This window comes from Bufo gargarizans, chromosome 4 (genome assembly GCF_014858855.1).
Source record: "Bufo gargarizans isolate SCDJY-AF-19 chromosome 4, ASM1485885v1, whole genome shotgun sequence".
NCBI lineage: Eukaryota > Metazoa > Chordata > Amphibia > Anura > Bufonidae > Bufo > Bufo gargarizans.
The window spans coordinates 255,242,521-255,267,456 of NC_058083.1; the positions used below are offsets into that span (position 1 = coordinate 255,242,521).

At 39.7% G+C, this 24,936-nt stretch overlaps 1 protein-coding gene across 1 annotated transcript; it reads left to right on the top strand.

Annotated features, from left to right (window-relative positions):
• The first annotated feature begins 635 nt into the window (after window positions 1-635).
• Window positions 636-23,866, top strand: LOC122936146 (desmin-like). The gene is made up of 11 exons (XM_044292183.1): window positions 636-832; window positions 7,951-8,095; window positions 9,970-10,119; window positions 11,232-11,351; window positions 15,866-15,961; window positions 16,044-16,178; window positions 16,557-16,667; window positions 19,431-19,541; window positions 19,645-19,769; window positions 23,563-23,685; window positions 23,767-23,866. The coding sequence occupies exons 1-11, from the start codon at window positions 636-638 to the stop codon at window positions 23,768-23,770; spliced, it is 1,317 nt and encodes a 438-aa protein (XP_044148118.1). The 3' UTR covers window positions 23,771-23,866.
• Window positions 23,867-24,936: the final 1,070 nt, after the last annotated feature.

Sequence of the window (24,936 nt, forward strand, 5' to 3'; positions counted from 1 at the left end):
TATGAGATAGATAAATAGATATGAGATAGATAGATAGATAGATAAATAGATATGAGACAGATAGATAGATAGATAGATAGATAAATAGATATGAGATAGATAAATAGATATGAGATAGATAGATAGATATGAGATAGATAGATAGATAAATAGATATGAGAGAGATAGATAGATAGATAGATAGATAGATAGATAGATAGATAGATATGAGATAGATAGATAGATAGATATCAGATAGATAGAGAGATAGATATTAGATAAATAGATAGATAGATAGATAGATAGATAGATATTAGATGGATGGATGGATAACTAGATCATAGATAGATGTGCTAGCTCCCTGGTTGGGACCCCCAGGAGCCCCGCTGCCCCTGCTGTGTGCCAGGGGTTAATGCCCAGGCATGCTGTCTGTCTGGGAGCTCATTAGGGCAGTAGATGCGCCCATTATTGCAGGCGCGCCTCGGTCATTAGATCAGCTTGAGCGCTCCCTACATGCCTGGGCTCCTCGCTCAGTAGTCGGGAATGTGGCTTCTCCCCGAGACTTTGACACTCCGGAGTGAAGGGCGGCAGCATTCCTGCTCGGCTTTATATGAGGGCGCAGGGCCGGGGAGCAGCAGGTCAGCACCGCGGACACCATGAGCGCCAGCCCAGACAGGATCTCCTCCTACCGCCGACACTTCCAGGAGTATGCCGGCTGCTCGGCGGTCAGGCTGCGGGTGAGCAGTCCTTCCCCTCCCCGGCACAGCAGGAGGTCAACCAGCTACAGCCGGGGCTCGTGTGAGGTCCACACAGGTGGGAGAAGGACGGCCTCCGCCACCAGGAGACCCCGCAGGTACGGGAGGGGCGGCTGCTATGGGGGCGATATACAAACTTACTGCAGGGAAGACCCCCTCACTCACTTCTCAGGGGAAGACCACCGCTAAGTAGTATCCTGAGAACATGTGCCCAACGTCTGTCTATATCATCTGTTGATATCTATCTATTATATATCCCATATCTATCTATCTATTATATATCCCATATCTATCTATTATCTATCTATTATATATCCCATATCTATCTATTATCTATCTATCTATTATCTATCTATTATATATCCCATATCTATCTAACTATCTATCTATTATATATCCCATATCTAACTATCTATCTATCTATTATATATCCCATATCTAACTATCTATCTATCTATTATATATCCCATATCTATCTATTATCTATCTATCTATTATCTATCTATCTATCTATCTATCTATCTATCTATTATCTATCTATCTATCTATTATCTATTCCATATCTATATATTATCTATCTATTATCTATCTATCTATCTATCTATTATCTATCTATCTATTATATATCCCATATCTAACTATCTATCTATTATCTATCTATCTATCTATCTATTATCTATCCCATATCTATCTATTATCTATCTATCTATCTATCTATCTATCTATCTATCTATCTATCTATTATCTATCCCATATCTATCTATCTATCTATCTATCTATCTATCTATCTATTATATATCACATATCTAACTATCTATCTATCTATCTATCTATCTATCTATCTATCTATCTATTATCTATCCCATATCTATCTATCTATCTATCTATCTATCTATCTAATATCTATCTATCTATTATCTATCTATCTATCTATCTATCTATCTATTATCTATCCCATATCTATCTATCTATCTATCTATCTAATATCTAATATCTATCTATCTATTATCTATCCCATATCTATCTATCTATCTATCTATCTATCTATCTATCTATCTATCTATCTATTATCTATCTAATATCTTTTTATATATCTATTATCTATCTAATATTTATCTATGTATCTATCTATCTATCTATTATTTATCTAATATCTATCTATCTAATCTATTATCTATCTATTTAATATTTATCTATCTCATATCTATCTATTAACTATTTGTCTGTGGCTATCTATTTATTATTATGATGATGATTATTGCCATGTTTTTATCTATCTATTATTATTACCACATCTATCTCATACCATCTCTATCTATCTCTCTATCTATCTCATACCATGTCTCTCTATCTATTTATCTATTATCTATCTCTATATATCATACCATATCTATCTATCTATCTATCTATCTATCTCATACCATGTCTATCTATTTATCTATTATCTATCTATCTCTGTATATCATACCATCTCTATCTATCTATCTATCTATCTATCTATCTATCTATCTCTGTATATCATACCATCTCTATCTATCTATCTATCTATCTATCTATCTATCTATCTATCTATCTATCATACCATCTCTATCTATCTATCTATCTATCTATCTATCTATCTATCTCTGTATATCATACCATCTCTCTCTATCTCACATCCATCCTGTGCAGTCAGAGGTGTTATTCCTGTCCATGTGGCTGCTTGTGATAACTTGTCTATAACATGTTGAGGTTCATTCCAAATCCATAACCCTGAGTGTGTTGGGGACAGCTCAGCATTGCAGCCATCACATCTGATAAGCTGAGATGTCCCTCATGATGTCATGGAGTCACTGACCTGAAGCAGTCTGAGCTGTGGAGAATATATGTATACAGAATGATCTTAATATCTGGGCCAGTCCAACGAGTAGTCACTGAGTCCTGTTATATCTACTGAGAGAAGGTGTACAAGGATGGGGGTCATAGTTATTACATAAGGGTAGTGTACAGAGGACACTTGTCCATGATGTATCTCCTCACCACATAAGTGGAGGAGGCCGAAGGCTGTTCAATATAACAATAATGGTATCACTTTATGAAGGATTTGGATTGTTGTACCCCCTGCTGAGTGTGTCAGGACATTTCATAGACTACAAGTAACAAACACTATGGGGGTTTGCCAGGACCCTTATTGGCATGATTGGCCATTTATATTGCTATCTTCTTATACCACATTTTTAAACTTCATCCCTGATTTACCAGTTCAGTCTGGCATGTCAATGGTTTAATTCTAACCATCCATGGTGGAGATGGTCATATGAACTATTCAAGACTTTGGTGGCCAATCCTACTCTTGAATGTATGACTGGCACCCCTTAGACAGCTTGGTCCAGGTTTACACTGTATATTAGACAGGATTAATTAAATCAGCCCATTGCATCCAGTCTTTCTTTGTGCAGGGGGTCTATGCCCATGGATGTTCCCATTCAGAATGTTAAAACCAAAGACCTAATGGTCCACCTGACAAGGACATGCCAGCCTTAGTGGCAGACAGGACTGGTGGCTTTTGATAGACATTCTGTGTTAATACTGTACAAAGAGGTATCTCCCAGGGAAAGAGCACCATATCGCTAGCGCCACCATATGGAAGTGGCACCCTATGAGTCCAAGCCTTGGGACATGACAAGGGAAATTAGCTAAAGCCAAAATTTCCATCCAGGGTGTTTGCCTCTCATCAGTACAGAGTAGGATTCTGGCTGGCTGGGTGTGATGCCTTTGATGCAGTTTAGGGTGGGTTCACACTAGCGTTGGGGATTCCTTTATGGCTTTCCGTTATAACATGGTTATAACGGAAAATAACGGAATCCATAAGACGGGAGGACGGATCCATTCTTCTGGCCATAGACTTGTATTATGACAGAATGCAAAACGGAAGCCTTTAAAAGACATTCCGTTTGCTCTCGTCCTAACAGACTATAATCATATTAGTAAATTTTAACCCAGTGTTTCTCAGTCAGGTGAAAACAGACTATAATCATAACTGTTTTTGCTCTTTTTAAGCTCGAAATGGCCTTTAAAAGGCATTCCGTTTGCTTTCCGTCCTAATAGAAGTCTATGAAAAAGCATAATGGATCCGTCTGGGTCCTGTCGACAGGACTTTGTTTTCCGTCTTAAATAACGGGACCCAGACGGATCCGTTATGCTGCCTATAGACTTCTATTAGGACGGAAAGCAATCGGAATGCCTTTTAAAGGCTCCCATCTTGCATTCCATCATAATACAAGTCTATGGCCAGAAGAACGGATCCGTCTTCCCGTCTTATGGATTCCGTTATCATGTTATAACGGAAAGCCATAACGGAATCCCTACTTTCACACTAGCGTTCAGAGTGGATCCGTTCTGAACGGATCCGCTCATATAATGCAGACGGTGGCTCCGTTCAGAACGGATCCGTCTGCATTATATTGTATAAAATTTTCTAAGTGTGAAAGTAGCCTGAGCGGATCCGTCCAGACTTTACATTGAAAGTCAATGGGGGACGGATCCGTTTGAAGATTGAGCCATATTGTGTCATCTTCAAACGGATCCGTCCCCATTGACTTACATTGTAAGTCTGGACGGATCTGTACGCCTCCGCACGGCCAGGCGGACACCCGAGCGCTGCAAGCAGCGATCAGGTGTCCGCCTGCTGAGCGGAGCGGAGGCTGAACGCTGCCAGACTGATGCATTCTGAGCGGATACGCGTCCACTCAGAATGCATTAGGGCTGGACGGAAGCGTTGGGGTCCGCTCGTGAGCCCCTTCAAACGGAACTCACAAGCGGAGCCCCGAACGCTAGTGTGAAAGTAGCTCCTGTATGGAACCTTATTGGCAGTGCTCCATGGGAAAATAATATACAAAGAGATATCTCCGAAGGAAAGAGAAACATCTCATTTTAGGCCCTTTTCACATGAGCGAGTTTTCCGCGCGGGTGCAATGCGTGACGTGAATGCATAGCACCCGCACTGAATCCTGACCCATTCATTTCAATGGGTCTGTGTACATGAGCGTTGTTTTTCACGCATCAGTTCTGCGTTGTGTGAAAATCACAGCATGTTCTATATTCTGCGTTTTTCACTTTGACTCATAGGGACCCACTTCTGAAAGGTAGATCTCTGCATATTATTTTCCCATGGAGCATTGCCAATAAGTCTCCATACACTGCTAATCTCCTTAAGGAGAGCCAGTACCCCATCTAAGTAGTGTTACTACTGGACTCTTTAACGGCACCACTGATTCTTATTGAGAACAATGGGATCCATCCCTTGTGGCATCTACAAGATTTATTTAAGAGGCCTAGCCTGATCCCTACATGTGACAATCTGGGGGTCCCGACTTCCCCCCGACAGCAGATGTTGAATTCCAGCATACTGATCCTTGGTGTCTGTGGAGATAAGCAGCTGCCAGTGGTTTATTCCCCTCTCCTCACTGAAAACACCTTCCATAAGATGTATAGAACTTTTCTATCATTATATGTTATTTTCTACGAAGGCATATTTATAGATTTCTATTTGAAAACACTGATAATATAAAGGTCAACAAAACTGTAATATTTGTCTTCATTTTCTGTACTTGGACCATCACAAATGCAGTGTGCAGCAGTGGGAACTTCTCGGTCCAAAATGCGAATATTTCCACTGGAAAATATTTGTATTCTGATTATTCAGCAACATAAAGATAAATACAATATAATAATATAACAATGTCGGGCTATTAAAGTGAATTGCGGTTACTAGGTTCAGTCAACCAATATCTAGTAAAGTGGTCAGGGGGTCTTCTATTCCTTCTGGGGAAGACCTCTATGTTCCATTTACTCTCATAGGCTATTCTGCATACTAAATGTACATGTGTTTGTTTGAGGACCAGGCCTTACATTATTTAAAAAAAAAAAAAACAACTAAAACACACATATGTGGAGTACACTAAAATCTCCTTTAATCTGTTGAAGGATTGGGAAATTGTATGCCAGCCTGCTTATAGATGAATAGGAGGTTGCCTTTTGGAATTAAATACAACTTGTTCTGGACATTGTTCTTCCATTGGTCTTGACTGGAGATTTGGTAGGGTATGATATTACAGAAATCATTGGGGTGCAGTATGGTGTATAATATGGAGTCCATACTGAATACGTACATCCTATAGGTATATTCCAGTCAGCCATAGGGCACTTATTCAGTGCCTATTCCTTATCAGGGGAGATCACCACACACATATTATACCTTATTATACTTTATTCATCCAAACACAACAGATTTGTTAGAAATTTGATAGAATGCAATCATCATTGCTAGTAATTAAAGGTAATCTAATCTGACCCAAATTCCAAAGTGATAGAGACCCAGCATTTCCCGGTTTTATAACATGTTACTATAGACATTACTGTGGTATTGCTTGTAGAAACTATACTTTGCTATAAATGTTTGTTCATTCGATCTAGAAATATTAATGTTTCATACACAGGCAGAGCTAGTGGCTTATACAGTCATGTCTCTGAATTTTGGTACCACATATGAAGTATATTGAAGCACAAGTATCTGTGGTATGTGTTATAAAATGCATATACTATCATCTTATCATACATAGCTGTGCCGGCATAGACAAGGTCTAAGTCTATAAATCCGAGTAATGTGTCCTGATATAATAGAATTTACAGGAACAAGCATGCTAGAAATGTCCACAGATGACAGATCATAGATAGATAATAGATAGATAATAGATTTATATATATATATATATATATATATATATATAATAGATAAATAGATAGATAGATAATAGATAAATAGATATTAAATAGACAGACAGGTAGATAGCTATTAGGTAGACAGACAGGTAGATAGCTATTAGGTAGACAGAGAATGGATAGAATCATTATATAGGTCATAAAGCAGTGTTTAAGAATTATTGGCTGTTGTCATAATTATGTTACTTGAACAGTGGAAATATTTGGTTCCAGCTGTGTGCTGTACTGAATGGTAGTATTCCTATTATTAATAAAGACAATATTAAGTCTAATAATAATAGTACAAAAAGACAATATTATATATAATAATACTAATAGTATAGAAGACAATATTATGTATAATAATAGTACAAGAAGACAGTATTATGTATAATAATGATAGTACAAGACAATATTATGTATAATAATAGTATAAAAAACAATATTATATATAACAATAATAGTACAAGAAGACAATATTATGTATAATAATAATAATAATAATAATAGTAGTACAAGAAGACAATATTATATATAATATTACAGAAGACAATATTATGTATTATAATAATAATAATAATAGTATAGAAGACAATATTATATATAATAATAGTACAGAAGACAATATTATGTATTATAATAATAATAGTAGTAGTATAGAAGACAAAATTATATATAATAATAGTACAGAAGACAATACTATGTATAATAATAATAATAGCAGAAGACAATATTATATATAATAATAGTACAGAAGACAATATGTATAATAATAGTGCAGAAGACAATATTATGTATAATAATAATAGTACTGAAGACAATATTATATATAATAATAATAATAGTGCAGAAGACAATATTATGTACAATAATAATAGTACAGAAGACAATATTATGTATAATAATAATAGTACAGAAGACAATATTATGTATAATAATAATAGTACAGAAGACAATATTATATATAATAATAATAATAGTACAAGAAGAAAATATTATATATAATATTATTAGTACATATATAATAATAGTACAATAAGACAATATTATGTACAATAATAATAGTATAGAAGACAATATTATGTATAATAATAATAATAATAATAATAGTACAAGAGAATATTATATATAATAATAATAGTACAGAAGACAGTATTATGTACAAAATAATAGTACAGAAGACAATATTATGTATAATAATAATAGTACAGAAGACAATATTTTGTACAATCATAATAGTACAGAAGCCAATATTATGTATAATCATAATAGTACAGAAGACAATATTATGTATATATTAATAGTACAGAAGACAATATTATGTATAATAATAATAGTACAAGAAGACAATATTATGTATTATATTAATAGTACAGAAGACAATATTATATATAATAATAATAATAGTACAGAAGACAATATTATGTATAATATTAATAATAGTACAGAAGACAAGGTGCCTGCTCTTCCCCCGCAGTATGGTCGCCCACTCTTCTGCCGCCTTCCTCCCCGTGGATCTGGAAGCCGCCAGCGCAGCAAACCAGGAATTTCTGAGCCTCCGGAGCCACGAAAAGCGGGAGCTGATCGTCCTCAATGACCGCCTGACCAAGTACATCGAGCGGGTAGGACCCCACACCTCCTGGGACCACTCGTCCTGCTCAGGGACATGCATATTCTTCTGTTCAGTTATTGTCTGCTAAAGTTTTATCAAAGAGACGAATACAAGAAAAAAAGATCTCAGAGGAACAATCCCAAACCTTAGATATTCTTATAGTTATTAAATAGCGTTATTTCTATATTATACAAATATCCCGATGAGATCGGATAGCTCCTCCATAATTAGTGCCCGACATACATTGTACATTATTCTCATTCAAAAGTTTTATAGATTTTTTCAAATGTATCAAATAAAAGAGAAAAAACAATACAGGGATAGAACTAATACAAGAGAATAAACAATGCAGGGATAAAACTAATATAAGAGAATAAACAATGCAGGGATAGAACTAATACAAGAGAATAAACAATGCAGGGATAGAACTAATACAAGAGAATAAACAATGCAGGGATAGAACTAACAACTAATAGAAGAGGATCGGCTGAGAGGTGATGCACTGGGAGCGGCCGGTCTGATGGAAAGGCTCAGGAGGAGAGACAAAAACCTACACATACTATTCATATAGATTAGGATACCATGTATATGTCATAGGATTTATACAGAAGTACCCCTAATATAATGTATGTGTCACATGATTTTTTACAGAAGTACCCCTAATATAATGTATATGTCACAGGATTTATACAGAAGTACCCCTAATATAATGTATATGTCAGGATTTATACAGAAGTACCCCTAATATAATGTATATGTCACAGGATCTATACAGAAGTACCCCTAATATAATGTATATGGCAGAGGTTACATGCATATTTCCTATGGAAGGAAAAAAATAACAGAAATTCGCTTTAGACAATGTATAAACATGAAGATATAATGTACATTTATGTCTAATATAGGCAGAGCATAGCATGCACAATTATATATTTACCATTTAAATATGTGTCTGTGTGTGTATATATATATATATATATATATATATATATATGTAAGATTTTTTGTAATATATATATATATATTACATAAGATTTATTGTAATATATATATATATATATATAATCATAAATTTACATACGAATATATATATATATATATAATGTGGAAATGACATAAGATTTATATATATATATATATATATAACAAGAAAAAATGAGCGGCACTCCAAGTAGTGAAGTGATGAATCCTTTATTCACACCAGTGGTGCAACGTTTCGGCTCTGATCGCGAGCCTTCCTCAAGCTTGAGGAAGGCTCGCGATCAGAGCCGAAACGTTGCACCACTGGTGTGAATAAAGGATTCATCACTTCACTACTTGGAGTGCCGCTCATTTTTTCTTGTTATTTTCAATAGGGAAATCATTCCATTCCCTCTGAGACGTGCACCCGCTTTTTTTCCCTTTTTTTCCTTGTTAAGCCAGTGCCGCCTTTTTTCTTCATATATATATACATTTATACATACATATATTTATTGTAAATTTCATATATATATATATATATATATATATATATATATATACACAAATTACATAAGATTTATTGTAATATATATATATGTATATATATATATATATATATATATGTATATATATATATATATATATATTTATATAAAATCTTATGTAAATTTATGGTTATATATATATAGAGAGAGAGAGAGAGAGAGAGAGCTTTTTTCATATACCATCTACCTAGTAGGCATACAGATTAAATAGGGCTATATGATGAGGCCGACTAGTAGGCATACAGATTAAATAGGGCTATATGATGAGGCCGACTAGTAGGCATACAGATTAAATAGGGATATATTCAGTTTCCATAAAACATATGGTGACCCGGTTCCCTGGTCCAGTAGGGTCTGTATGATTGTGTATGTGTCGCAGGTTCGTGACCTGGAGCAGCAGAACGCCATTGTGCAGGTGGAGCTGGACGCGCTCCGCAGTCGCTGCACCAGACCAACGGCTCTGCGGGCCCTATACGAGGAGCAGCTGCGGGACCTACGCAGGGAGGCGGAACAAGCCAGGATGCAACGGGTACAATACCAATATGTATAGAAATAGAATGATATCGGTCTTATATTTAGAGACTCCCAGTCGCTGGTTCCCAACAGCTGGGGTCCCAGCTCTGGCCAACGTTTACTGCCCCATATATCTGCCTGGCTTTCTTTGTATCCAGATAAAATCCACAGGGCTGGGCTCTGGCGCCTGGTATAGCACACAAGTGCATTGGCCTTTTAACCTTCAATCTGTTGAGGATAAGGGGTCTATAAATCTTCACTTGCTGGGAGCCTGTGTGAGGCCAGTGTATGGAAAGTTCTAGGCATTGTTGGGCCACATGTCACTTTTCCTCAGCCGTCTTCACCCCTGATCCTCATGCAGATCTTGGCTGGGGGGAAGCTTTGTGTGACTGGTAGGATGTTTTGTCTCCGGTTGCCCCCATTGGGTTGGATTGTTTATCCTGTTGCTAGGTAACAAGTTTTTTTAAGGGATGAGTTAAGCATTCAGCACTCAGCATGGTGGGGGAGATGGGCAATAATAATGTGGCTCTTTCCTGCTTGTTTCATCAGTTCTGGGTATGGTGGAGATCAGGTAGATCTACTAATCAGCTTCTCCCCAGTCTTTACTGGCTGATGACATACTGGCATACACTTATACACATAGGTCCACTAGCCCCTATTCAGCTACATATTCTGAGCTGAGACATGTTGGAGACCCTCATGGACAGCATGAACAGAACCTTGCTGTGGTCTTCTCCTCATTGAGACCCCTGTCAGGGGCTGGGCAGGAGACCCTCATGAACAGCATGAACAGAACCTTGCTGTGGTCTTCTCCTCATTGAGACCCCTGCCAGGGGCTGGGGCCGGAGACCCTCATGGACAGCATGAACAGAACCTTGCTGTGGTCTTCTCCTCATTGAGACCCCTGCCAGGGGCTGGGGCCGGAGACCCCCATGGACAGCATGAACAGAACCTTGCTGTGATCTTCTCCTCATTGAGACCCCTGCCAGGGCTGGGGCCGGAGACCCTCATGGACAGCATGAACAGAACCTTGCTGTGGTCTTCTCCTCATTAAGACCCCTGTCAGGGGCTGGGGCAGGAGGGGATGCTGCAGGTTAGCCAGGCATAAGACTCTGCTTTATTTAACAGGATGTAGCAGTGGCTGCCAAGTCATCAGTGTCTGAGGAACTCAGCGCCGTGAAGAAACGCTATGAAGACGCAGTGGAGGGGAGGAAAAAGGCTGAAGGGGACATTGAGGCATTCCGCCCTGTGAGGAGCTGTCTTCTCTCCATACTCACTCACCTATTATGATGCTGCCCAGGCATTGTCTAACCACACACATATGATCTGCTTATGGAAATTATAGTCAGCCCTGCCTTAACCCCCTAACTGCCAGTAATGCGACCTCAGAGCTCAGCTCCTAGCTGTCTGTACCCCAGGGGAGCACAAGGTGTAAATAGAGGGGGTTGGGGGCTACACTAATGTGGAGTGATGGTCTAGCACCTTTATGCTCTTCTCACCCTGGACTTTTCTGATCAGCCAGGGGCAAGAGTTGTGGGAGCATCAGTTCATGTATACTCTTCTGTGCTGTACAATCCTGCCTGATTGTGGAATATGAGAGCCTTGGGGCAAAGAAATCTGCCACACACGATTCCCCAGAGTTTCCTAATGCATTCTAATCACTTGAGAAAACAGCAAGAGTTGACTGTAGTATCAACAGCACACGACCACCGGGGTGATTGAGGGCTATATGATGAGGGCTATACAATGAGGACAATATGATGGGAGCTATATGAAGAGGACTATATGATGACTGTATCATGTGGGCTAAATGGTGAGGGCTATATGATGAGGACTACAGGATGAGGGCTATATGATGAGGACTACAGGATGAGGGCTATAAGATGAGGACTACAGGATGAGGGCTATATGATGAGGACTACAGGATGAGGGCTATATGATGAGGACTACAGGATGAGGGCTATAAGATGAGGACTACAGGATGAGGGCTATATGATGAGGACTAAAGGATGAGGGCTATATGATGATGCCGGCTATATGACGAGGACTACAGGATGAGGGCTATATGATGAGGCCGGCTATATGATGAGGGCTATATGATAAGGACTACTGGATGATGGCTATATGAACAAGACTACTGGATGAGGGTTATATGATGAGGTCTACAGGATGAGGGTTATATGATTAGGGCTACAGGATGAGGGCTATGTGACGAGGGCCATTTGATGAGGAGTATATCATGAGGAATATATGATGAGGACTGTATGATGAGGTGTATATGACGAGGGCCATTTGATGAGGAGTATATAATGAGGACTGTATTATGAGGACTGTATGATGAGGGCTCTATGATGAGGACTATATATATGATAAGGACTTTATGATGAGGGCTATATGATGAGGACTACAGGATGAGGGCTATATGACGAGGACTACAGGATGAGGGCTATATGATGAGGCTGGCTATATGATGAGGGCTATATGATAAGGACTACTGCATGAGGGCTATATGAACAGGCCTACTGGATGAGGGTTATATGATGAGGTCTACAGGATGAGGGTTATATGATTAGGGCTACAGGATGAGGGCTATGTGACGAGGGCCATTTGATGAGGAGTATATAATGAGGACTGTATGATGAGGTGTATTTGATGAGGAGTATATAATGAGGACTGTATTATGAGGACTGTATGATGAGGGCTCTATGATGAGGACTATATACATGATAAGGACTTTATGATCAGGGCTATATGATGAGGACTATTTGATGAGGGCTATATGATTAGGACTGTAGTAAGGCACATCACGTTCTCAATTATCATATGAATGATAGTGTACAAGGCACCCAGTTCAGTTTACAACTACTTCTATATACTGTGATGATTATTATTAATAATAACAACAATAACAATAACTATAATGTAAAAATATAACTTCTGTAGCTATAACAATATAGGTAATAGGAATCATAGTAAATATTATACTGTTAGGTCTGGTACTAAGGTTATGTATGTAATAGTTACATAGCAGCTATAATTGCTTACTTTTTATTATTAATTAAAGACGCCGTCTACGTCTGTATACGGGAATAATATAGATTGCCACTAAATTACTCTATTCACGAGTCTATAGCTGTGTATGTATTTGTTTGCTATCTTTTTTTATCTATCCATCTATCTAATATCTAATATTTAATAATAACTATTAAGTGATAAATGGTATCTTTTGACTTTAACTTTGTCTTATCTCTTTATCTCTCTTCTGACAATCTCTCTAATATATGAATCTATTTACTAGCTTATCTATCTATCTATCTATCTAGCTATCCATCCACTACCTATCAATATTTCTATTTACTATATATTTATATCTCGTACCTATTTATTTATTTATTAGCTATCTTTATATCTGCTATGTAATATATCTATCTATCTATCTATCTATCTATCTATCTATCTATCTAATATCTATCTATATCTCTGTGATGTCTCTGCAGTAGGTATTAAGGTATGATGTATGTACACTAGGCAGCATGATGTGATGTCACTACCGTAGGTATCATGCTGTTATGTCTCTACAGTAGATAGCACAGTGGCATATCTCTACAGTAGGTAGCATGATGTGATGTCACTACCGTAGGTATCATGCTGTTATGTCTCTACAGTAGATAGCACAGTGGCATATCTCTACAGTAGGTAGCATGGTGTGATGTCTCTGCGCTAGCTATTATGGTGTGATGTCACTACAGTAGGTATCATGTTGTTATGTCTCTACAGGAGGTATCATGGTGTGATGTGCCTATAGTAGGTAGCATGGTGTGATGTTTTTACACTAGGTAGCATGGTGTGATGTCTTTACACTAGTTAGCATGGTGCGATGTCTATGTTAGGTAGTATAGTGTGATGTCACTACATTAGGTATTATGGGGTGATGTCACTATTGTAGGTATCATGTTGTTATGTCTCTACAGTAGGTATCATGTTGTTATGTCTCTACAGGAGGTATCATGGTGTGATGTGCCTATAGTAAGTAGCATGATGTGATGCTTTTACACTAGGTAGCATGGTGTGATGTCTATGTTAGGTATCATGTTGTTATGTCTCTACAGTAGGTATTATGGTGTGATGTCACTACTGTAGGTATCATGTTGTTATGTCTCTACAGTAGGTATCATGGTATGATGTGCCTATAGTAGGTAGCATGGTGTGATGTCTGTATAGTAGGTAGCATGGTGTGATGTCACTACAGTAGGTATCATGGTGTTATGTCTCTACAGTAGGTAGCATGGTGTGATGTCACTACAATAGGTATCATGGCGTGATGTCTCTACACTAGGTAGCATGGTGTGATGTCACTACAGTAGGTAGTATGGTGTGATGTCTGTACAGTAGGTATCATGGTGTTATGTCTCTACAGTGGGTATCATGGTGTGATGTGTCTACAGTAGGTAGCATGCTGTGATGTCTCTACAGTAGGTAGTATGGTGTGATGTCTGTACAGTAGGTATCATGGTGTTATGTCTCTACAGAGGGTATAATGGTGTGATGTGTCTACAGTAGGTAGCATGGTGTTATGCCACTACAGTAGGTAGTATGGTGTGATGTATCTACAGTAGGTATCATTGTGTGATGTTTCTACAGTAAGTAGCATGGTGTGAGGTCTCTACAGTAAATAGCATTGTATGATGTCTCTACAGTTGGTATCATGATGTGCAGTCTCTACAGTAGGTATCATGGTGTTATGTCTCTACAGTAGGTATCATGGTGTGATGTCTCTACAGTAGGTAGCATGATGTTATGCCACTACAGTAGGTAGTATGGTGTGATGTCTCTACAGTAGGTATCATTGTGTTATGTCTCTACGGTGGGTATCATAGTGTGATGTGTCTACAGTAGGTAGCATTGTGTGAGGTCTCTACATTAGGTAGCATGGTGTGATGTCTCCTCTGCAGTGGGTATCATGGTGTGCAGTCTCTATAGTGGGTATCATAGTGTGATGTATCTACAGTAGGTAGCATAGTGTGATGTCTACAGTAAGTATCATGGTGTGGTGTGTCTACAGTAGGTATCATGGTGTGGTGTGTCAACAGTAGGTATCATGGTGTAATGTCTCTACAGTAGGTAGCATAGTGTGATGTATCTACAGTAGGTATCATGGTGTGATGTCTCTACAATAGGTAGCATGGTCAGATGTCTCTACAGTAGGTAACATGGTGTGAAGTCTCTACAGCAGGTAGCATGGTGTGAAGTCTCTACAGTGGGTATCATGGTGTGATGTCTCTACAGTAGGTATCATGGTGGGATGTCTCTACAATAGGTAGCATGGTCAGATGTCTCTACAGTAGGTAACATGGTGTGAAGTCTCTACAGTAGGTAGCATAGTGTGATGTCTCTACAGTAGGTATCATGGTGTGATGTCTCTACAATAGGTAGCATGGTCAGATGTCTCTACAGTAGGTAACATGGTGTGAAGTCTCTACAGTAGGTAGTATGGTGTGAAGTCTCTACAGTGGGTATCATGGTGTGATGTCTCTACAGTAGATATCATGGTGTGATGTCTCTACAATAGGTAGCATGGTCAGATGTCTCTACAGTAGGTAACATGGTGTGAAGTCTCTACAGTAGGTAGCATGGTGTGAAGTCTCTACAGTGGGTATCATAGTGTGATGTGTCTACAGTAGGTAGCATGGTGTGAGGTCTCTATAGTGGGTATCATGGGGTGAAGTTTGTACAGTAGGTATCATGGTGTGATGTCTTTACAGGACGTGGATGCGGCCACTGCGGCACGGATCGCACTGGAGAAGCAGCTGGATTCTTTAGAGACAGAGATTGCATTTCTGCAGCGAGTTCACGGGGAGGTAATGACATTAACATCATGATTTCTTCTGCTATTCTTTATGAAGCCAGGTCCCCATGTCCATGTTTTATCTGTCAATGCAGGAAATCGAGGAGTTGATGAAGCAGATCTACAACATGAGCGCCTCCTGTGACCTGGCCTTCTCCATCCCAGACTTCGCTGCTGCTCTAAGGGACATTCAGACAGAATATGAAGAAATTGCAGCCAAGAACCTGCAGGTTAAAATTAGAGCACATCCTGTTTGGGGAAACATGGAATTAGATGTCAGATTGTAATATTTGTGGCAACATAAAAAGCTTGTTTCTCCTGTATAAATCAGAATGTAGCCATTGGACATCCCTGACAGTCCTCATAGTCTGATGCACATACAGCTCAGTCCTAGCTGGCTCTATTAACCCCTGCATAGCCAGCTCACTCATTCCTCTATTGGGAATGGAAGGCTGGAGGGTCCCCTGTGCTACGGTCATGTTGCTGCAAGGTGGTTAATTAAAGAGTTTGGTGTTCATGAGACCTTAATGAACCTTTCTTTGTGAGGACCTGACACTACACGTCTACATCCCCCTGCTTATTATGTCTTATTCTGCTCTTACCCTTAGGAGATGGACGAGTGGTACAAAAGCAAATTTGTTGACTTCAGTCAAGCTTCTACAAAGCATGTGGAAAACGCAAGACATTACAGAGGAGACATGGCAAACTGCAAGAGAAGCGTAAGTGGGGCTGCAAAGGCCTCCGAGCCCAATGATGTCACTTCATGAGGAGCCTTGCCTTGTGATGCCCCTAACTACTATCTTCTGTGCTACATAGTCTCAAATTCTCAAATCTAGAAACTGCTATTCATTTTGTAATGGGCAATATCTTATCTACTTATTCCTCTATTGCTTATACTTGGAAGTGACTAACTGTGATCTTATTACATACAGGAACCCCAAAAAGATGTCTACCCCATGATACTTGCTTTACCTTTAGCTCTAGATTAGAAAAACTCCAGAAACTTTGATATACCTATTTATGAATGAGATTATCAGCACTTTTCTTCTTTTTTGACATATTTGACATCAGGATAGGTGATCAATATCAGATCAATGGGGGTCTGACACTCAAGACGTTAGCCGAACAGCTGTTTGAGGAGGCCATGGCCCTTCACTGAGCATTGTAGCCTCCTTGCAGCATACCAGGCACAGCTCCATCCACTGGATAGCGTCTGTGCTTGGTATTGCAGCTCAGCCCCATTTACTTAGAAACATAGAAACATAGAATGTGTCGGCAGATAAGAACCATTTGGCCCATCTAGTCTGCTCAATATACTGAATACTATACTATACTAAATACTTGATTAAGACTGAGCTGCGCCCAGGCCATATGACCAATGAATATGATCTCACTGGCCTTGGAAGAGGCTGCAGCCTCTTGAAACAGCTGATTGGCATGGTTACCGGGAGTTGAACCACAGCAATATATTGATGACCTATCCTGAGGATAGATCATCAATATCAAAATCTTGGACAGACTTTTTAAGAGCAACAATAAGAAGTACTGGATAGGAACTTATTAGGACCACTTCAGGTACATCTGGTAATCCAACTCAGGTCTCAGGTTCTCTCTAGCATGGTGCCAAAAATGCCAGAGAGAAACTGAAGCTAGAACTGGTGCCATGGTTTTCTAAGGGATTGTTCATCTTCATCTGGCGCATCAGTTGTGATGCTGGATGTAAAATACTGGAAGACAGCAGTTCTGCATGCAAGTTTTTCTGTCTGGTGCTGTCTATAGACACTGGACCTGTGGGGTTTTGTGCACTACACATATATCAGTGGTGTTCAGTTCCACAAAAAGAAAAAAAAAACTGTCCAGCCTTAGGGGAAGCAAGTATATGCTCTTTTGCCTTGTGATCTGAATGATGGTGGGGGCCAGAAGGGGATGTTCATTACACTATTCCTTCCAACCAACCCATACATATGTAAGCTTGACCTGGCCAAGTGTTCATGTCTTCTCAATAAAGAGAAGGGAGTAAGCGCCTGCCAGACACATCCAGCGGTGGCTTCACAACAAAAGGATCAGGAAGGTTGAAATCCAACATGTCTGACTCAAGGTAGAGTGGGGACAGTAACATACATATTAGGTGCTGGTCCTGTTCTGTGGAAATCAACATGTATGGCTGACTTTCATCTATGTGTATGATCACTTTCTGAGGCTGAAATTTGATTAAGTTGTGATAGGAGTCTATGTAACCATCTTATATAACTGTGATGGGAGTTGTTCTCCTACCTCCATGGAAAGCCTGTGTGGAACAGTCTTTAGAATCTGGAAGCTGACATAACATCATTCCAGAGGTTCTGGTGCCTGTTTGAGCACCAGAGATGAGAGGCAGAGGTGGGGAAAGTTCTCTTTTGACCCTAAGCAGATCTTCTCACCTTTGGTCCCCAGAGTTCATGATAGCTGTTGGATGGACAAAACCATATCTAGTTGCTGTGCCCCTCTATCTGCCCTCACCAAACCACCATTTTTTTTTTTATGCGCGAATTTTTCAATGCTGGGCTAGCTGGCCACACTACTACATATCTCTGTGACAAGTGCCATTACCTCACCAACGTACTCAAGCATTAGAGTTTGGTCCCTACAGCATTATCTAACTCTGTGTTCATTTGGTTGTACTAAGAAATCTAGAGGCATCATGTTTTATGTTCATAGATCCATGGAGAGAAATTGTGTCACTGCCGATTAGCCCAGGCTATGCTGTGCAATGGCCCCCGTGTGATAGATCTTATATCTAGCAAAAGAAACAACATAAATACTTTTGAATGGAACTTCACAATTTAGTTAAACTCTCCTTGGCAGAAGATTACTTTATATAAATACACTATGATGTACAGTAGTTTGATAGATGCACTTAAGGTAAAATGATATGACAAAGACAACCGATGGGTGCACAAACATCAATTGTGTCTGGCCATTAGTTTTTTTTGCAGAGCCAGGCTGATGTATATATAGTGCACATATAGTTCACAGGTCTGAACTTTATAGTCTTATAGCCACCATCACAAATTATATATAAACTATAAGGTCAGTTCTATATTCAGTGAAGGTTCTCATTTATCCAGGTCATGGTATATCTGTAAAGAATAAATCAAGGCAACTGGACGTACTGTAGATTTCTTGAAAATGTAAAAAAAATAAAATTAAGAATTGAGAAAGCTCGTTGGAAGAACGAGTGAAACGTTTTCAAGAAATCTACAGTAAGTCCATTTGCCTTGATTTATTCTTTACAGATAGTTCTATATTCAGTTTCCCTCCAGCATTTTCTAGACCAAGCTGAAGGAAAACTGAGACGGATCATCGGAAATATGTGAAAGTGCCTTAGAGTGTAAAAATGTATACTGGTATTTATGTATAATTGCTTATAACACTAATTTATATTGTCATGCATCAATCTGAACCATGGCACATGCATGTTTGTGATTGGGATTTGATTACAGATTAAAAGCAAAGAAACTGAATTAGAATCTCTTAAAAACAAAAATGCAGCACTGGAGGCCCAAGTTAAAGAGACTCAAGAAAAGAATAAACTTGAGCTAGAGGAACTACAGGTGGGTAATGGACTCTGGTCAGTGGCTTTGGTAGCAATAGTATTTGAACCCTGTTCATTTCCTTAATTACTGTATATAATTTATTTTTATTTTCAATGATTAGGAGAAAATCAGAAAATTAGAAGATGATTTAAAATCTTTGAAGGAAAAAATTGCATCCCACTTACGACAATATCAAGATCTCCTGAGTGTAAAGATGGCACTGGATATTGAGATTGCTACATATAGGTACGAGGAAGCATGATTTCTGTTATAATTGGTATTTGGTAGAAATAATTCAGTATAATGGCAGTGATTACATGATGTAGAGCAGGGATGTCAAACTCGTGGCCCTCCAGCTGTTGCAAAACTACAACTCCCATCATGCCCGGGCATACTACAGCTATCAGGGAATGATGGGAGTTGTAGTTTTGCAACATCTGGAGGGCCATGAGTTTGACATCCATGATGTAGAGTGACAGTTGTTCCCAAGGGATTATGCATAAAAAAATTGAAAAACAGCTGCAAAAGTTGTAAAACAAAAAGTATCAAAGAAAATGTGCTCCCCCACACTCACACTCACACTCACCTCCTCCTGGATCCAGCACTGGTACTGTAGGGATTCTCCTAGTTTTCGTTTACAAGGGGCCAGAATGGAACCGCTGCAGCCAGTCATTGACTGCAATGGTCATGTGCCATACTTTACTGGCATCACCACTCAGCACTGTGCCATATCATAGCTCATAATAGCTTTTAATATTATACTAATGTGAAAGGTAATATTACAGTCCAAATATGTCCTAAATATATATTGTATATGCTGTTAAGGTGCAAGTTTAACAATCTAGATTGTTTCCATCTGGTCCTCCCATTGTGATTTGTAGCCATAGCACTATTAAGGAAAAACAAATGTCAATCATAGAAACTGATATTCTTGGTCATGTTTAGGTTAAAAATGAATTCTTACAGATAACAATGAAATCCGTTCAGACATTACTTTCCCTCTGGCTTCTTAGTGTGAAAGGTGGAGGACAGAGAAGGGTGGACTCGCCTTTAGTTTAGGGCCTCTAAACACTCCCCTGATGGTAGATATGGGCAAATAAGGATCGGGCTGTTGGATTTCAACCTGTCCAGCCCTTTTATTCTCAGGGAGACAGGCTGCTACCAGAGGTATCTGACAGTGGCGTGCTTCCCCATTGAGAAAATATGCATAATGGGCTGAGCATGAATGTGTATGGCGGCATAGGAAGCAATCGCTGTCTTATGTGTATGGGAAGCCTTACCTTGAAATTAAGCCTCGGTACTTCTGTGTTTTGATTATTGCAACACCTTGTCTACATCTTTCCATCTTTTCATGATCTTTCCCTCCTAAGTCATGTCCTACCTATTCTTTAGTACTTCTCAAAATTTCTCATTCTCAATCACAAATATGCTTCTCTATCACAATTCTGCTGCCTCCCTCGTCTATTTGCTCATCTCTGTCTACCACCCCTCCCATGCCCTCTATTTTACTAATGACCTACCCCTGAGATCTTCCCTTATAGTAATCTCCTTCCCATGTCCCTACTAGGCAGCACATGTAGTCTGCCATGATGCTTTCTGGTCATTCATAATACTTAAATAGTTAACTATATATTCTGAAAATACATCTGATTTTTACTGGAAATTAAAACCGTCCCACAAAAAATATGCTCCAGTTTTCAAACCAGCACCTCAGTCTTTAATACTTTTGTAATTGGCAGTAATTACAAATTTAGTATAGCCAATTAATTATTCTCTAAAATCTATCTGTATGGCGCCACCTGCTGTTTGTTCTTTTACTAATTTCTTTGTCCTGCTCAATGAGATGGAAGCACATGCTCAGTTCCATCCTTCATCTGCCACCAGTTGCAGTAGAAAGGTCACACTCACATAAGCTGCAAGTTTGAGATAAATCTAGTAGAACAATTCAAGCAATGAATGGGGAGATCTCTGGATCCATGTGAGGTACAGGGCTGGTTCTAAGATTGTTAGAAAGAGACTGTCATGTGCTATATGATGTAGGATTGTCATTTTGTACTTTAATCATGGGATAACCCCTTTTAAACCCTACACAGTACACGACATAGCATTCTTGATTTTCAAGCATTTTCTCCTGGCTGATTATAAAGCTAATGTGCCTTTTTGCAACCATTTGTATTGCTACAGTGAATCACAAATAAAAACTAAGGGGCACATTTATTAAGACTGTTTTAGACGCCGGTCTTAATAAACCTCTAAGCGCGCGGTGACTCCGCTGGAGTTATGAAGAGGCGCCGGCCTCCTCATCCTCCGCCAGTTCTAAATGTAAGACAGCTTTGAGCTGTCTTTTATTTAGACATTTTTCTACGTCTGAAACTACTACACCTGGTGTGATCAGGGAGAAGTCGCAGATTGAGGTGCAACTAGCTGTTGCACGCCAATCTGCGCCTGAAATACGCCAAATATAGGCGTATTGCAGCTTAATAAATGACTCCCTAAAGGTAACTTTGCAAATGTCTTGATTACAAATATTTTGTGTATATTTTAGATATTCCATACAGATGACTACAAACTAACCTTGAGGGTAATCTTAGGCTGTAGTCATGGGGTACCCCTATTCCCTCTGCCTTTTCTTCATTCCTTCTGCCCCCTCTTCTTGCTAATCTACAGACAATAGAAGAAGAGGAAGAAGAAGGGATTAAACATGTCTGCAGGATAAAACTACATGCACAGTATGTTTGTAGTCTGTAAAAATGAAGTCAAGTAGGTCAGCATGGTTGCTGTATGTTCAACACAGTGTAAGGCCTCTTTCACACGGGCGTTGCGGATTGGGGCCGGATGCGTTCAGGGAAAATGGTGCGATTTTGACACTAAAACAAGTCAGTTTTCACTGTGATTGCGTTCCTCGTTTGCATTTTTTCCACGCGGGTGAAAAACATTTTAATGCGTTTTGCACGCGCGTGAGAAAAATCGTCATCTTTGGTACCCAGACCCGAACCCGGACTTCTTCACAGAAGTTCGGGTTTGGGTTAGGTGTTGTGTAGATTGTATTATGTAGATTTTCTTAATACAGAATGCATAGTACAATAGGGCTGAAGAGGTTAAAAAAAAGAAAAAAATTAACTCACCTTAACCCACTTGATTGCGCAGCCCGGCATCTCTTCTGTCTTCTTCTTTGACAAATAGGACCTTGGATGACGTCACTGTGCTCATCACATGGTCCATCACATGATCTTTTACCATGGTGATGGATCATGTAACGAACCATGTAATGAGCGCAGTGACGTCATAAAAGGTCCTTTTCCTGTGCACAACAAAGAAGAAGACAGAAGAGAAGCCGGGCTGCGCGATCACGTGGATTAAGATGAGTTATATTATTTAAAAAAAATATTTAACCCCTCCAGCCCTATTGTACTATGCATTCTGTATTCAGAATGCTATTATTTTTCCTTATAACCATGTTATAAGGAAAAATAATAATGATCGGGTCCCCATCCCGATCGTCTCCTAGCAACCATGCGTAAAAATCGCACCGCATCCGCACTTGCTTGTGGATGCTTGCGATTTTCACGCAGCCCCATTCACTTCTATGGGGCCTGCGTTGCGTGAAAAACGCAGAATATAGAACATGCTGCGATTTTCACGCAACGCACAAGTGATGCGTGAAAATCACCGCTCATGTGCACAGCCACATAGAAATGAATGGCTCCGGATTCAGTGCGGGTGCAATGCGTTCACCTCACGCATTGCACCCGCGCGGAAAATTTGCTTGTGTGAAAGAGGCCTAATACATTTAATCAGGACTGCGCAAGACTGACCTTAGACTGGGCGCACATACTGTATATTGGTTGCATCAGGCCAGTTGTGTTTTTCTGTTGTACACATTAGTGCACAGACTGGCATTCATAGCCGGCATCAGTACTGAATGTTCCCTTAGAAAATTATGGGATCAATGTTGCCGTTTCTGTGCTATGCTGGCAGGAAACTGAAATGGATAGCTGTGTATATGTGAACCCGTCCCTATTTTGTTTTCTCTGTGAAGGAAGCTTATTGAAGGAGAGGACAGTCGGCTTGCCACTTCAGTGAGTGGATTTCTCCGTGTGAGCTCTACTGAAACTGTCTCTCATGCCATGGAACAGAAAAAGAGGACAACTGTCCTCATCAGGTGAGTATGAGTCTCTGGTGGCATATGGGACTCATTCTAATTTCAGATGAACAACCTTTTAATAGGAACTTTACCCAACAGTTAAGAAAAGTGAAAAGGAAGTATAAAGGGAAATTGTCAAGTGGCAAGTGCTGCGGAAAAAAGAAAGTGCTGCAAGATGTGTCCTGGAAGGGAAGATCAATGGCCCATCTCTCTTACCTATTTTATCTGCTCTGGACTATCCCTTGGATTCATTTTCAGCTTTATTATGCATGATCAACACTTTTTATGGCTTGCTAAATAAACGCATCAGCATCAGCCTGAGTTTATTTATTCAATATTCATTAAATTAATATTTTATGTGACCGTTCTGGTCAAAATAATATCTATAATATGTAGAAGACATATGGTAGAAGTGGTACACCACCATGAAAAAGACATGATAATCAGGCATATGAGAGAGAGAGAGAGAGAGAGAGAGAGCAGTCAATTGGCAGGCCAAGCCATGACTACTTAAAGGGGTATCAGTAGTCATAAGCAGGGGCGTAGCTAAAGGCTCATGAGTTCAGCTTGGTCTATGTCAGACCCCATATCAGACCCCAGTTTTAGACCTCAGATAAGACCCCCATTAGACCTCCATGTCAGACCCCGCCCCAATATCAGACCTCAGAGAGAACCCCATTAAACCTCCAGACCCCCATTAGACCTCCAGACCTACAATCAGACACCCATTAGACTTCCAGACCCCGACTAGACCTCCAAACCCCCATATCTGACCCTCATTAGACCTGCATACCCCCAATCAGACCCCCACAAGACCTCCAAACCCCCATATATGACCCTCATTAAACCTCCAAACTCCAATGAGACCCCTATTAGACCTCCAGACCCCCCAACTGGATCCCCATTAGACCTCCATATCCCCAATCAGACCCATATTAGACCCCCAGACCCTTAATCAGACTCTCATTAGACCTCTAGCCCCCCAATCAGACCTCCAGACCCCATTAGATCTGTTAGATCCCCCATATCAGACATCAGATCAGACTTCAAAATAAATAAATAACTTACCTCTCTTGCTCCACTGCTCCTCTCCTGGTCCAGCGGTCTCCCTGTTCTCTTCTCAGGGCCCATGCTGCAGTCACCTGACTGCCTGCAGCGTCAGATCAGAATGCGCTCTGTACAGCGGGCGTAGGCCCCGGGAAGAGCGAGCAGGAGGGGTAAGTACTGTACAGCGCTCACAGCACTTCACTCCCCCGCCTCCTGGTGGAA

Coding starts and splice junctions, on each gene's coding strand:
- LOC122936146 (XM_044292183.1), top strand. CDS start 636: ATGAGCGCCAGCCCAGACAGGATCTCCTCCTACCGCCGACACTTCCAG. Junction 15,962..16,043: donor TGCAGCGAGTTCACGGGGAG/GTAATGACATTA, acceptor CTGTCAATGCAG/GAAATCGAGGAGTTGATGAA. Junction 16,668..19,430: donor TGGCAAACTGCAAGAGAAGC/GTAAGTGGGGCT, acceptor ATTTGATTACAG/ATTAAAAGCAAAGAAACTGA.